The following is a 14,421-nucleotide window of genomic DNA, read 5'->3' as shown; positions in this document are numbered from 1 at the left end:
CTGTTGAAACCCCTCCTGTTTTCATTGGGACTCTTCCTCTTTTTTTGGTTTGAGGAGTAGATATCTAACACACTTGTAAAGTCTTATCTAACACATGGACCCCTAGTGCATAGGAGTGTAACTTGCATTTTCACTTCTGTGCGTTTTCACATAGACATGGACGACTGCAGGAACCGCTTGAGCGTGCTTGACATCATTTCAAAATTCGAAAAAAACAGGTGAGAATTTGTGCCAGTTAGAAAAATGATGGTACTGTTAATGATTGGATGATAATCTGTTATTTTTGCAGCCAAAGTACCAGGTGACTAACTAGCTTGATTCTGTGATTAAACTGAGAGTGATATTCTGGTTGAACTTTTGTAACATCTAACACCTCAAAAGTGTTTTTTTTTTTTTCAGGAATAATCCCTTAATTACATATTCATTTTAATTTGGTTTTGCTTTTATTCGGCATCTTTGTCAATGTTGTTCCCTCAAAGTTCTAAACAAGGTTTTATTAAATATTGATTTAAATATTTCTTTAATGTTGAACTGTTTTTATGCATTTATTTCATGATCTGCTCTTTATTTTCCTGCAAACTCAAATGTATTTTAGCAGCCATAATTAGTGGGGATAAATGTAGCTTTGAGTCTTTAAGCACTTAACCGAATGCTTGGGTCTTAAGTCTTAAAACATCTAGATTTAATGTTATAAAACCATAAACCATTTTATCCATTCAGCCATTTATAAAAAGGTGAATTTCTTTGCAGCTATTCGGGGAAAAGTGAAGTAAAACATCTAGTAAAAAAGAAACTATGTTATGTGTACATTCTAGCTTTGTTAGTAGAGAACTGCAGTGACGTCTCACTGAAGGGAACTGAATCTTCCAACAAAGATAGCAGACGTTTGGTATGGGCTCAGCTTCTTGGGGGAAGGGGGCTTAGGTCCGAGAGCCTTGTTAGTGGTGACTCATCCCAGTAACCCATCAGTCACAGTCACAGGTGACATCACTCATCCCAGTAACCCATCAGTCACAGGCACAGGTGACATCATTCATCCCAGTAACCCATCAGTCACAGGCACAGAAGCCTAACCTGTTGAACCCCCCATAACTGTGATTTCAAAGTGAAGTACAACTGAAAGAAGGGCCAGCTGGTCCCTGGAGTAACTGGGGCTCGAGGGCCCGGTGGTGCAGTGGTGGAGGCATTCTGCCGACTCTGAGCTGTCAACACTGATGCAGCTTCCCCACCCACTCAACTCCACATCCCCTGTTGTTGGCGCTCTTTTTTTTGTCTGTAATTTCACTGTTTATTGAGCTGAGTATAATGTAACTCTGTTTAGAGATATACTACAAAAGTTACTTATGTGATGTCTTGTATATGGCGGATTAGACTTGAAATGCCAGTGTTGTCCATGCTTTTACTGTGGTTGTGTATATTGAGTTTCGGAATCTCAGTATGTCACTCTGGAGAGTAGCATTTGCTGAGTGGACTGATCAGTAAAAATCAATGATCATGTTCTTGGTTGTTCAGAAGCAGAAAATTCATGCACACTCTGTTCCTGCTTCAGGCCAGATTTACCCAACAAGCCTGAGAAGCTAACACAAGAAAATGCAGACATGGAGAACACCCAGTCCCAGAAATACCTAGATCTGACTGATTTTGGACCAGTAGGGGGTGCCAAATCTCAATGGAGAGGGCTGCAGACCTTCAGGAGAAAGGCCACCAGCACTCGGCTGTCTTTAGCATTAATCCCACTTACTGAAGTGGAAGGGGAGGACCAGGAAGGGGAGGGTGAGAAAATGAAAAAACAGGTAATATGACTTCTGTTGTGTTGAGCTGAATTAATGTTGGTTCTGTTTGTGGCTATTTGTAGGGAGATGTTGAGTTTGTCTAGATCAGGGGTCTCCAACTCCGGTCCTGGAGAGCTACGATCCAGTAGGTTTTCTGTGCTGCTTGGCTTCTGATGAGCCACACCTGCTCCTGGTATTTACCTGAGAACAGGTGTGGCTCATCAGAAGCCAGGTAGGATTGAAAACCGACTGGATAGTAGCTCAACAGGACCGGAGTTGGAGACCCCTGGTCTAGATCATACACTCAGGATACTAGCAGATACATACAAGGCACAAAAGTGAGACAGTTGGTTTTCTTCCTTTGTCCATCTAACTTCAGGGGTATGCATTCTTTGTAACCTGTACTTTGCCTCCATTTCCTTACTGTGTCAAGGGTTTTTTTTGTCTAGATCTCTTTGCAACACTCATTTCAGTTTAATTGGCACAGGTTTTAATATTCCTGTGTTTATATGCATAACACAGATCATTTAGAGAACATGCGTTTCATCATAATAGGAGTGAGAAGAGAAACCGACGCATTTCTGGCAGCGGTTCCTCCTTCTATGTGTGGTTTGTGGGGGGTTGTTTAGATATAAACATTATTAAATCTATTTCCTCATTGCATGCACAAAGCTGTTCTTCAGGTCAGAAGTTGCAGTTTACAGGGCAAGCAAGTGCCAAATGGTAACTGGGCTTCAAATACAGGCTGCGTACCTCAGTAGGTACATTTCCAAGACAGTGCAGGTTGAGCATTATGCTTTGCTCAGGGCTACAACATTGGAGCCTTTCCTGATATTTAATCAGACATGTCACCATGCTTGACTTACTTGCAATGCTTTTTGCTAAAAGGAGACTAACAGAGAGAAGCTCTACAAGATTGCCAGTGAGCTACTGGAGACAGAGAAGGCCTACGTCAAGCGGCTGCAGCTGCTGGACCAGGTAGGGTCTCTGAAGAACTTTACCTGGTCTGCTTCAAACCACATGGCTCTCAGCAATGGTTTCTGTGACAGGGTCTGGAGTGCTTACTGTTCCATCAGAAAACCAATGACTAAAACTATAAAGAAGGAAAAAGTGGAAGCACATATAATTATTATTGCTTGTAATTCTTTGCCATCAGTGTGTGCGTCCAGGGTGAAGTTATTAATTAAAACCCACAGTGACTTATTCTTGCTGTGTGCTGCCTTATTGCTTGGGTTTAAGCAGTGGGAAGTAGGGAATGGAAAGGGAGTCCAGCCTCAGGTGATTTTTAACAGGGACTCAGCGAGTGAAATTGCACCCTCTACTGGTATGATGAAAATTCTATTTCAATATGTTGCGTTCAGTAAATTGAATTATATTGTAAAGTTATATTTGACTATGTTACTAATGTTAGCCATATCAGTGTGTAATAATAATTTATTGTAAATGCCTTTACTATTTTATTTTATTTTGTTACAAATATATTTATCTGGATGAATGGCTGGTCAGGCTTTCTCACCTTGCACCCCCGGAGAAAAGCCTGGAGTCGGCTATGAGACCAGCCCCTGCTGGTGACTGGCAGCACATGATAATGCCAGTCACTGTGAATTCTAAAGTGCTGTTTGCCTGTTGCTGGTGTCCTGGTAGTTTCTGAAGCAGTGACAGTACAGCTAGCTAGCATGTTTCTCTGTAGGGCTTCTTCTTCACACTGCTACAAGAAGCACGCTTGGGTTCCTTCCCTGAGGATGTGGTTCGGCAGATCTTCTCCAACATCTCCTGCATCCACCAGTTCCATGGTGGTTTTCTTCTTCCTGAACTGCAAAGACGCATGGCTGAGTGGTGAGCAACTCCCACTTTAATTTCATGTCTTTGGACTGCGAGAGGAAACGTATTCAAGAGATACATGACGAGAGTATGCACACTTAACATGCACAGACCTGCATAAGATTAGATTAAAATGCTCATAGTTACATAAGCAGACCCTAAGGAGTTAAAGCACCTGGACGTCAATCTGTGCTTCCATACCTACTCAGACAGGATTTCTGTTCTCTGTTGTTCTTTTAGATTTTCTGGTATTTATTTTCACACAGTGTTACATAGCTACTTTAATATAATTTTATAATGCATGATTTGGAATTCTTGGGCAATTTTTTATTTAATTTGTATTTGATGTTGACTGAAAACTGTATGAAAAATGAGACACAGACGTTCTCCACAACAGGGATGAAAACCCTCGTATTGGCGATGTCCTCCAGAAGGTTGCGCCCTTCCTCAAGATGTATGGAGAATATGTTAAGGCCTTTGACCGTGCTATGGAGCTCATCAACACGTGGAGGGAAAAGAGCCCTCGCTTTGAGGAGCTCGTTCTGCAACTTCAGGTGGGTGGTTTAAAAGCGGGGGAGCTTCTCGCTAGTGATTGACAGCTCTGAACATCATGACTGTGGGTAACCTTTGTGTCTGTGTTGTGACTGTAATGTCGTTAGATGTTTGAATTGAACCACTGGTTACCAAAGTGACTTGATGTGGCCATCTAGTGCCAAAGTACCTAGTTTTATGAATGTTAAGTTGAACATGAGTTTGAAGTGTCTGTGCATCCTTAACTTGGATATACAGTAGTATGCAAAAGTTGGGGCACCCTTCGATAAATAACATATTTTGGTCATTTTTTAATGGAAAAGATGTAAACACAGTCTCTGTAGGAAATGGAAAAATGCACAATATTTACACCAAACATTGATGCATAGTTACTTTTTATGTCATAAATTGAAAAAAAGATAGAAAATAAAAACATTATTGTGGCACTCTGCAAAAATTTGGGCACCCTACATAATCAGTACTTAGTAACACCTCCTCTGGCAGATATCTCAGCTTGCAAATGCTTTTTATAGCCAGCTAAAAGTCTTTCAGTTCTTGTACTTGGGATTTTATCCCATTCTTCCTTGCAAAAGGCTTCTAGTTCTGTAATATTCTTTGGTCGTCTTGCATGCACAGCTCTTTTAAGGTCTACCCACAAATTTTCAATGATGTTTAAATCAGGGGACTATGATGGCCATTCCAAAACCTTCAGCTTGTGTCTCTTGAGGTAGTCCATAACAAAATCATTAACTTTCTGATTACATAGAGACAAGTAACACAAAGGCTTTTATTAAAGACTTTTTTGGAGAATCTGTAGAGGGGGATTTTAGAGTTTTGGGGGCGTGGGGGGGAGTAGGAATTACATGGGGTGGTCTGACTTAGAGCCCTGCATTGGGAGCGGGATCCCGCGGGTCCCGCGGGACCCAACGCAAATCTCACGGGATTGGGCGGGTTTTAGATTGTCGTGGGCAGGAGCGGGCGGGAGTGACAGAGATAGCGGGCGGGATAAAAATAGACAGCGGGTCCCAAAATTGTTAGCTTAGCAGGATGGAGGATGCAGCTGATGTTGTTAATAAAATTGCAAAGGGAGAATATAAAACAAAACTAAAATTGGGGAAATCGGAGATATGGAAAAACTTTAAAATTGTAACAAACAAAGAGGGTAAATAGCTGAACTTTGTGTGTTGTGTGAAGTGCGGCAAAGCGATAGTGTACAACGGGCACAAATCTGGCACTTCGGGATTGAGGCGACACACCTTCCCCGTTGCTGTACTCCCAGGTAGAGCCCTGCATTGGGAGCGGGATCCCGCGGATCCCGCGGGACCCAACGCAAATCTCACGGGATTGGGCGGGTTTTAGATTGTCGTGGGCGGGAGCGGGCGGGAGTGACAGAGACAGCGGGCGGGATTGGGCGGGAATCGTCAGAAATTCAGCGGGAGTGGGCGGTAATGGTCAGAAATTCAGCGGGAGTGGGCGGGAGCGGGATTAAAAAAATAGTCCCGCGCAGGGCTCTAGTCTGACTGGATGAAATTGGGTGCAGATAAAATTGCCCTGTTCTATACTTTGGTTCCTGTGTCTTACGGGACTGTTTGCTGTACAAAAAAACTGGGTTTTTTATAACAGGAAATGGTAACACTTTTCTTCAGGGGGGCACAAATAATATAGCATTAAGCTCTTACTAATGAATTAACTACAAGTTAAGTCTTAGTTACATACTACTGTCACTAATGAATTGTGAAGTATCTTTTATCTCAAGCAGTTGCTATATTTGTTATACCAGTTAATTCTGTAAACCTTTGTGTAGTACTGAAGGAACAAGTAATGAATAACGTGAAATACTGATCTCTGTAATTACTATTATTTGTGTCTCCTCAAGTAAAGTGTTATGCAGGAAACTATTTTATTCTACCAAAAAGCCAGCCTACAATCATCTCCCCTTCTCTCTCCATATGTCTCTAGAAACAAGAGGCAAGTGCAAATCTGACCCTACAGCACCACATGTTGGAACCTGTCCAGAGAATCCCTCGCTACGAGATGTTACTGAAGGATTACCTGAAGAAACTTCCGGAGAACTCGGCTGACCGGCCAGACGCTCAGAGTGAGTGACTGCATTTGCTTACATGCCGTGACGTGTATACTGTATATTATGAAGGAGTGTAACAACGCACTGTGGCACAAAATCATTTATTATGAAAGCAAGAGGGTGCAATAGGCGTTATCTCAGTTTTGCTTTGAGATTTTATTTTTGCATTTTGTACTGGAATATACAGAATAAGGAAAAAATAGCAATAAAAAGCAAAATTGTTTGGAAAAAACATTTCATGCCTAAAAAGGAATAAGAACTGAGATCCAAGTTAGTTTTCAGTCTCGTTTTGTTGAATATATAGTGAGTGTCTCAAACCACAAACCCTGAATCATCTGTTGAACCAAATTGTGAGTATCCTGTATTCTTACACCGCTAACATTATTATGTGCACAAGATGTGGTATAATATGGGAATGTTTAAATATTTAAATGTTACTTGGAATCCAAGTCAGTGTTATTTCTGTTCTAGAAGTACCTGAATAAAACAAATTCTTGTGGAATCCCAGAAACATACATAGGAATATTGTGTTGCATTTCAGAAGCCCTGGATATAATTTTTGAGGCAGCCAAACACTCCAACGCAGCTATTGCTGATATGGTAACGTACTCCTGCTTATGGTAACATCAGGTGTGAGCCCATAATTCTCCTCTTTGAGGGACATTGTTCTCTTGTGCTCATCATTGCCTGGTTTCCTGAAACTTCCCACAGACAGAAACACCCAATTGTCTAAAATTGTTCTGCAGTTTTACTTCATTAATTCCCCCCCCTTAGAGTACATTTTGGGTACTGTTGTAATGAAGTCATCTGTCTAAAAATCCCTGTTGCTATTAGTAGAGATTCATTTTCCGAAGTCTCTCACTTACACCAAAATCAAAGGTCAGGAGTTAAAAATCTGGATTTGAAAGTGGATTTGAAAGCGAAGAACTTGCTATGTCAGGAAACTGGAAGTTAGTTTCACAATATAAGAAGGACTCTTATTGCTTCTGCTCTATTTTACAGCAAACTGTGAATGCAAATGTGCTCATTCACAAGCTTCCCTTTCATGCTCAGGAACGCCTGGAAAAGCTGTGGGAGGTCTATTCCTTACTCGGAATGGGAGACGAAATGGTGGATCCATCCAACCGGCTGCTGCGGGAAGGGCCAGTGCTAAAGATCTCCTTTCGCAACAACATCGGCAAAGAGAGCCACCTGTTTTTGGTGGGGAAGCCCCTTCCTCGTCCACCAATGCCCACCATCCCGTCCACCCTTCCCTTCTCTACCTGTCTGTACAAATGTTGCCCTGAAGCGGCTCATGTGACTGCAGTAACGGGGTATATCCTTGAATGAGAGCCTTCAGGGTCTGCCATGTGTTTCCAGCATCACAGTCACTCTGAAATGCTGTTCTTGGCAGTTCAACAACATGCTGCTGTACTGCGTGCCCAGATTCAGTCTGACAGGAGCCCGGTTCCTGATCAAGGTTCAGGTGGACATAGAGGACATGCAGGTATCGGTATTCCTGTACGAACCCGAACCCGCCGCGCGCCTGCGGCTCACCCGCACACCCCACCTCGCCTGCTCACTGCTGTCCGCATCTCCTCATGCGCTATCCTGTGTTCGCTGCTAATCTTTGCAGGTGAAGGAAATGAAAGATGCCGAGATTCCCCACTCCTTTCTGATCTCTGGAAAATCTTGCACCCTGGAGATTCAGGCCAGGTGAGACTGATGCGTTTCCAGCGACAGTCTTTGTTTGTTCTGTTGTCTGTGTGGTTTTTGAAAACTGAAAAACAGATGTCCTAAATAAAAAAAAGTTTAAATAAAGACATTAAAAATGAGAAAAGCCACAGCCTTATTTTCATAGTCGGGTTTGCAGTGAAATGGGGTCATTGGAGGCCCCACTAATGTAAAAACACATTTTCCGTTGTGTTGTTTGTCATCTTGCAGGGAGAAGGTATTCTATCCCAGTGGTTCTTAACCTTTTTTGCACCACGACTCAATCTTTACCATGCCAGCTCAGTCTGACCCTATATCAAGTATAGGTTTAAATTAATGCTATGATGAATCGCACACTGCACTCTGTAATTTACGCCAATCAATGCCTGTCGCACAAATCTGATTGGATGTGCCAGTGAATTTTAAATTAAGCATCTGTGGTTTGGTTTCGTGGATTGGTTGAGTATTCAGTAGTTTTGCTCTAAACAAGACCCATTAATTTAGGTTAATTTTACAACTGGGCTGGAAAATCTGATCGTGGATCAGCATAGGAGCTTGCTGGTTTTAAAATGCTCACATTTCCAATTCTGCCTTGTGACCCTTTCAGAACGGTTGCGACCCATGGGTTGAGAATGGCTGGTCTAGTCTGTAGTGGCTGACAAATGTCTGGATTGTTTCATTTTTCATAAAGGCGAGTGTCTTGTGTGAAAACCACTGAATTATCTCCCATATTTGAATTTATGGGATTTTCATGGGCCAAATGAAAGGGTCTTAGTCCTGCGTAAGCCATGATTCAAAACATTTGTGTTGCTGACAGGGATCCGTTTGTTCTGTTCTTTAAAGCTGATTTTTTGCTTTTTTCCCTTGCTGAATGCCAGGTCTCAGGCTGATATGGAGGCGTGGATTAAGGTACCACCTGATATTTTGCATTGTGTTTAAGATCGTGGGTGTCGATCCACAGACTTCTGTCTAACATCCATCCCAGGCTTGTGAGAGCGCTATCGAGCAGAATGAGAAGAAATCTGAAAGTTTCAGGAGTGCGGTCAGCTGCCCAAGTCCAGAGGAGCAGCAGGTCAGGTATCCACTGGAAAGGAAACCCCAGGCAGGAATTAGAAAGAAAAAAACATTTAACTGAGTTATTACAGCTGCAGTGAAACACCAGTTCATACAGCTGGAATGCAGAAATGTCCTATGAGCTCTGCGACCTGTAGTCATTTGATAATGGGTTCTGTTCTACAGTCAGTGCGCCTCCCTGTGGGGCACTTTACTGAATTCTGTCTGACTGGCAGGTGGTGGAGCATCAGGAGCTGGGCAAGCGAGCCCCCCAGTGGATTCGGGACAACCTGGTGTCTATGTGCATGCGCTGCGGGGAAAAGTTCAGTGCTCTGATTCGCCGGAGGCACCACTGTCGTGCGTGTGGTCAGGTGAGATTCCGCAAGCTGCTGCTGCTGACCGCGACTGCTGAGGTTAGACCCAGACTGCGACTGCTGAGGTTAGACACAGACTGCAACTGCTGAGGTTGGACCCAGACTGCGACTGCTGGGAGGAGATTACTGTATTCCTGATGCATTGATTCTAGCATCCAAAGCTGCATGCATCACTTATGTCATTAAATTGCTGCCTATTTATGTTGTGGCTTATCACCTGTGGAAATTCTGTAGTTAGGTGAAACGGCACCCTAAAGATGTGCATGAGGACCTTTGCAGTTTTTGGACCTTTTGGTCAAAGATCCCAAGATCCTTATAATCCCAAGACCCAATAACTGACAAATAGGCTACCAGCCAGCAGAAGTGAAGCTTGTTTCCGCCTCTCTGATAGATACTTTCCAGAATCTTAGTTCATTGTCAGAAAATAATGATGCATCATAGGAACTTGCATGTCAAAAACCTGACTGATGGGTGTTTTATAAGACCAGTTGTGAGATACAGTGCATCTGGAAAGTTTTCACAGCGCATCACTTTTTCCACATTTTGTTATGTTACAGCCTTATTTCAAAATGGATTAAATTCATTTTCTCCTCAAGATTCTACAAACAACACCCCATAATGACAACGTGAAAAAAGTTTACTTGAGATTTTTGCAAATTTATAAAATAAAAAATAAAAAACTGAGAAATCACATTTGCATAATTATTTACAGCCTTTGCTCAATACTTTGTTGATGCACCTTTGGCAGTGATTACAGCCTCAATTATTTTTGAATGTGATGCCACAAGCTTGGCACACCTATCCATGGCCAATTCGGCACACCTATCCATGGCCAGCTTGGCACACCTATCCATGGCCAGTTCGGCACACCTATCCATGGCCAGCTTGGCACACCTATCCATGGCCAGCTTGGCACACCTATCCATGGCCAGCTTGGCACACCTATCCATGGCCAGCTTTGCACACCTATCCATGGCCAGTTCGGCACACCTATCCATGGCCAGCTTGGCACACCTATCCATGGCCAGTTCGGCACACCTATCCATAGCCAGCTTGGCACACCTATCCATGGCCAGCTTTGCACACCTATCCATGGCCAGTTCGGCACACCTATCCATGGCCAGTTTGGCAAACCTATCCATGGCCAGCTTTGCACACCTATCCATGGCCAGTTCGGCACACCTATCCATGGCCAGTTCGGCAAACCTATCCATGGCCAGCTCGGCACACCTATCCATGGCCAGCTTGGCACACCTATCCATGGCCAGCTTGGCACACCTATCCATGGCCAGCTTTGCACACCTATCCATGGCCAGTTCGGCACACCTATCCATGGCCAGTTCGGCAAACCTATCCATGGCCAGTTCGGCAAACCTATCCATGGCCAGTTCGGCAAACCTATCCATGGCCAGCTTTGCACACCTATCCATGGCCAGCTTTGCACACCTATCCATGGCCAGCTTGGCACACCTATCCATGGCCAGCTTTGCACACCTATCCATGGCCAGCTTGGCACACCAATCCATGGCCAGCTTGGCCCATTCCTCTTTGCGGCACCTCTCAAGCTCCATCAGGTTTGATGGGAAGCGTCGGTGCACAGCCATTTTAAGATCTCTCCAGAGATGTTCAATCGGATTCCAGTCTGGGCTCTGGCTGGGCCACTCAAGGACATCCAGAGTTGTCCTGAAGCCACTCCTTTGATATCTTGGCTGTGTGCTTAGGGTCGTTGTCCTGCTGAAAGATGAACCATCAAGAGCCCTCTGGAGCAGGTTTTCATCCAGGATGTCTCTACATTGCTGCAGTCATCTTTCCATCTATCCTGACTAGTCTCCCAGTTCCTGCCGCTGAAAAACATCCCCACAGCATGACGCTGCTGCCGCCACCATGCTTCACTCTAGGGATAGTATTGGCCTGGTGATCAGCAGGGCCTGGTTTCCTCCAAACGTGACGCCTGGTATTCACACCAAAGAGCTTAATCTTTGTCTCATCAGACCAGAGATTTTTGTTTCTCATGGTCTGCGAGTCCTTCAGGTGCCTTTTGGCAAACTCCAGGTGGGCTGCCATGCGCCTTTTACTAAGGAGTGGCTTCCGTCTGGCCACTCTACCCTACAGGCCTGATTGGTGGATTGCTGCAGAGATGGTCATCCTCCTGGAAGGGTCTCCTCTCTCCACAGAGGACCTCTGGAGCTCTGACAGAGTGACCAATGGGTTCTTGGTCACCTCCCTGACTAAGGCCCATCTCCCCCAATCGCTCAGTTTAGATGGCCGGCCAGCTCTAGGAAGAGTCCTGGTGGTTTCGAACTTCTTCCACTTACGGATGATGTGCTCATTGGGACCTTCAAAGCAGCAAAACTTTTTCTGTTACCTTCCCCAGATTTGTGCCTCGAGACAATCCTGTATCGGAGGTCTACAGACAATTCCTTTGACTTCATGCTTGGTTTGTGCTCTGACATGCACTGTCAACTGTGGGACCTTATATAGACAGATGTGTGCCTTTCCAAATCACGTCCAATCAACTGAATTTACCACTGGTGGACTCCAGTTAAGTTACAGAAACATCTCAAGGATGATCAGTGGAAACAGAATGCACCTGAGCTCAATTTCGAGCTTCATGGCAAAGGCTGTGAATACTTATGTACATGTGATTTCTCAGTTTTTTTATTTTTAATAAATTTGCAAAAAATCTCAAGTAAACTTTTTTCATGTTGTCATTATGGGGTGTTGTGTGTAGAATTTTGAAGGAAAAAATGAATTTAATCCATTTTAGAATAAGGCTGTAACATAAAATGTGGAAAAAGTGATGCACTGTGAATACTTTCCGGATGCACTGTATAAGCTGTGTTTGTGTCATAAACATGTTGGAGGAATGCAGTCTGGTCTGGTCTGCACAGTCTTCACCTTTCTGCCTCTGTGACGTTTTTTGTGTAACACAGGTGGTGTGCTGGAGATGCTCAGACTACAAGGCGGCCCTGCAGTATGACGGCAACCGGGTGAACCGCGTTTGCCGGGACTGCTACACCGTGCTAGTTGGGGGGGCTGATGGACCTGCGGCTGTGGAGAGAAAGCGGGGCATACTGGAGGTACAGGGGTGTGGCAGGTGGTGTACCAGAGGTAGCGAGGCGGGGGCAGGGTATGTACTGGAGGTAGCAAAGTGAGGTGGGCGGGGTGGGGGGAGCTTACCGGAGGGGTGGGGAAGAGGGGCGAAGTTGTGCAGGGTAGATAACGGAGGTAGGGATTCGGAGACGGGGGCATACTGGAGGTAGTGAAGTGGGGTTGGGGGGCATACCGGAGGCAGTGAAGCTGTGGCAGGGGCTGCACCGGAGGTAGTGAAGCGGTGGCCAGGGCTGCACCGGAGGTAGTGAAGCAGGGATGGGGGGTGCACCGGAGGTAGTGAAGCAGGGATGGGGGGTGCACTGGAGGTAGTGAAGCAGGGATGGGGGGCACACCGGAAGTAGTGAAGCAGGGGTGGGGGGTGCACCGGAGGTAGTGAAGCAGGGGTGGGGGGCACACCGGAGGTAGTGAAGCAGGGGTGGGGGGGCGTACCGGTGGTAGTGAAGCGGGGGTGTGGGGCGTACTGGAGGTAGTGAAGCGGGGGCGGGGGGCACACCGGAGGTAGTGAAGCGGGGGTGGGAGGGCACCAGAGGTATGAAAGGGAGTGCGGTGTACTGGAGGTATGAAACGGGAGGGGGGCATTACTGAAGGTACCCAAGCGTGGGGGTGTACTGGACTGCATGCTGGGGAGTCAGGTGGTGGGGGGGGTCCGGGTCAGGGTTAGTTCCTGAGTCTCATTTATTTCTCCACCTGAAATCCGCCAGAAAGAGGCCGGGGGGGTGTCAGACACCAGTCTCCTGTGCAGCTTCCTGACCATGATTGACAAGCAGGGCAAGAGCAGGGGCTGGTTCGTCATTCCCAGGGACGAGCCCCTTGTCTTATACATGTACTTGGCACCACAGGTTAGTCACGCCTCCACTGAGCTCCTGCACCGTCTCTCCTGTTCCTATTAGTCTACGTCTCTCAGTAATCAATGCAAGCCTTACAAAAGAACCTTTATTCTAAATGCTCCAAAGCAGCTTGCACCCTTTATAAATTTATAGTACAATCAGTTGTGAATGTAGTCATACTTAATCTCTAATAGCAGAATCGTTTTTATTTAGAAACGCAGTTTGTAGCAGAAGGATGTCACATGTATCTCCCTACACTGCTGTAATACTCGGTGTAAAAGGTTTTAAACTGATTAAGAAAAATGGAGCGCTGTGTTTTTTCTTAACCTCATATACATGCAGTAATATCTTAGAGTTGACAGTCATCTATTCTGTCTGCTTTGTAGGACGTGAAAGCGCAGGTCACTATTCCCTTGTTGGGCTACCAGGTGAAGCAGCTGTCAGGTGACAAATGTACCTTCCAGCTCAGCCAATCGAAGCTACTTCTGACTTTCCTGGCAGAAACCGAGGAACTCAGAGACAGATGGGTAGAGGTGATCAACAGGGTAGCAGTTGGGGATAATCTCGAGGATGAGGACTGAACGGCTTTCTCTGTTTTGTTAGGAGAACCGGGTCCTGGATAACGATGCTTAGATTTAAAAAATATGTAATTTTTAATAATTATTATAATAACTGAATGGACACGTTTGTAGAACTGTGCTTGTGTGTGAGCTTCTAGACTTCAGTGGTACTAAGATTGGTGTTGATCTGTCCAAATTTATTATTTAAAGTGTTTTTTTTCTTAATAACTCATATTTTACTATGAGTACACACATGTTTTTTATAAATGGATGCAACATGGCAAGCTCACAAAAAATGCACATGGTGAAGCAGCAGAACATTCCAGAATCATAAATGTCTCGATTTGGTAACCATATGCTTAAGGCATCGCATCGTGTTACAAAACAGATCTTCTGATTGAGGAGCCAGCAGCGGATGGATTTTATTTGTTTCGTTAATGATTTATGTACCTGAACAGCACTTGTCATGTTTCTGTGTATTGATATTCTCACCGAGACATCAATCGCTTCAGTTCACTCTCAGGCAATAAAGGGCTATAATCCTTAATACAATGCAGTATTTATACCGTTAACCTAATAAAGTATGGGAAACAA

General features: G+C 44.7%; 1 protein-coding gene across 2 annotated transcripts in view; it reads left to right on the top strand.

The window, feature by feature from the left end:
* LOC111834369 (FYVE, RhoGEF and PH domain-containing protein 2-like) overlaps positions 1-14,421 on the top strand; it is a 27,847-nt gene extending 13,426 nt beyond the window's left edge. The window contains exons 2-17 of one of the 2 annotated variants that reach the window (XM_023793576.2): positions 155-218; positions 1,550-1,793; positions 2,661-2,750; positions 3,463-3,608; positions 3,991-4,147; positions 6,084-6,222; positions 6,749-6,807; positions 7,261-7,407; positions 7,601-7,693; positions 7,823-7,902; positions 8,778-8,808; positions 8,885-8,971; positions 9,189-9,323; positions 12,260-12,406; positions 13,142-13,279; positions 13,654-14,421. In XM_023793576.2, coding sequence (XP_023649344.1) covers positions 155-218; positions 1,550-1,793; positions 2,661-2,750; positions 3,463-3,608; positions 3,991-4,147; positions 6,084-6,222; positions 6,749-6,807; positions 7,261-7,407; positions 7,601-7,693; positions 7,823-7,902; positions 8,778-8,808; positions 8,885-8,971; positions 9,189-9,323; positions 12,260-12,406; positions 13,142-13,279; positions 13,654-13,848 — 1,952 coding nt within the window. In that variant the 3' untranslated portion in view covers positions 13,849-14,421. The remainder of the gene's footprint in view (positions 1-154; positions 219-1,549; positions 1,794-2,660; positions 2,751-3,462; positions 3,609-3,990; positions 4,148-6,083; positions 6,223-6,748; positions 6,808-7,260; positions 7,408-7,600; positions 7,694-7,822; positions 7,903-8,777; positions 8,809-8,884; positions 8,972-9,188; positions 9,324-12,259; positions 12,407-13,141; positions 13,280-13,653) is intronic. The other variant, XM_072713289.1, reaches the window with a different exon arrangement.

Source organism: Paramormyrops kingsleyae, chromosome 6 (genome assembly GCF_048594095.1).
Source record: "Paramormyrops kingsleyae isolate MSU_618 chromosome 6, PKINGS_0.4, whole genome shotgun sequence".
NCBI lineage: Eukaryota > Metazoa > Chordata > Actinopteri > Osteoglossiformes > Mormyridae > Paramormyrops > Paramormyrops kingsleyae.
This window is presented reverse-complemented; position numbering and strand designations above follow the sequence as displayed.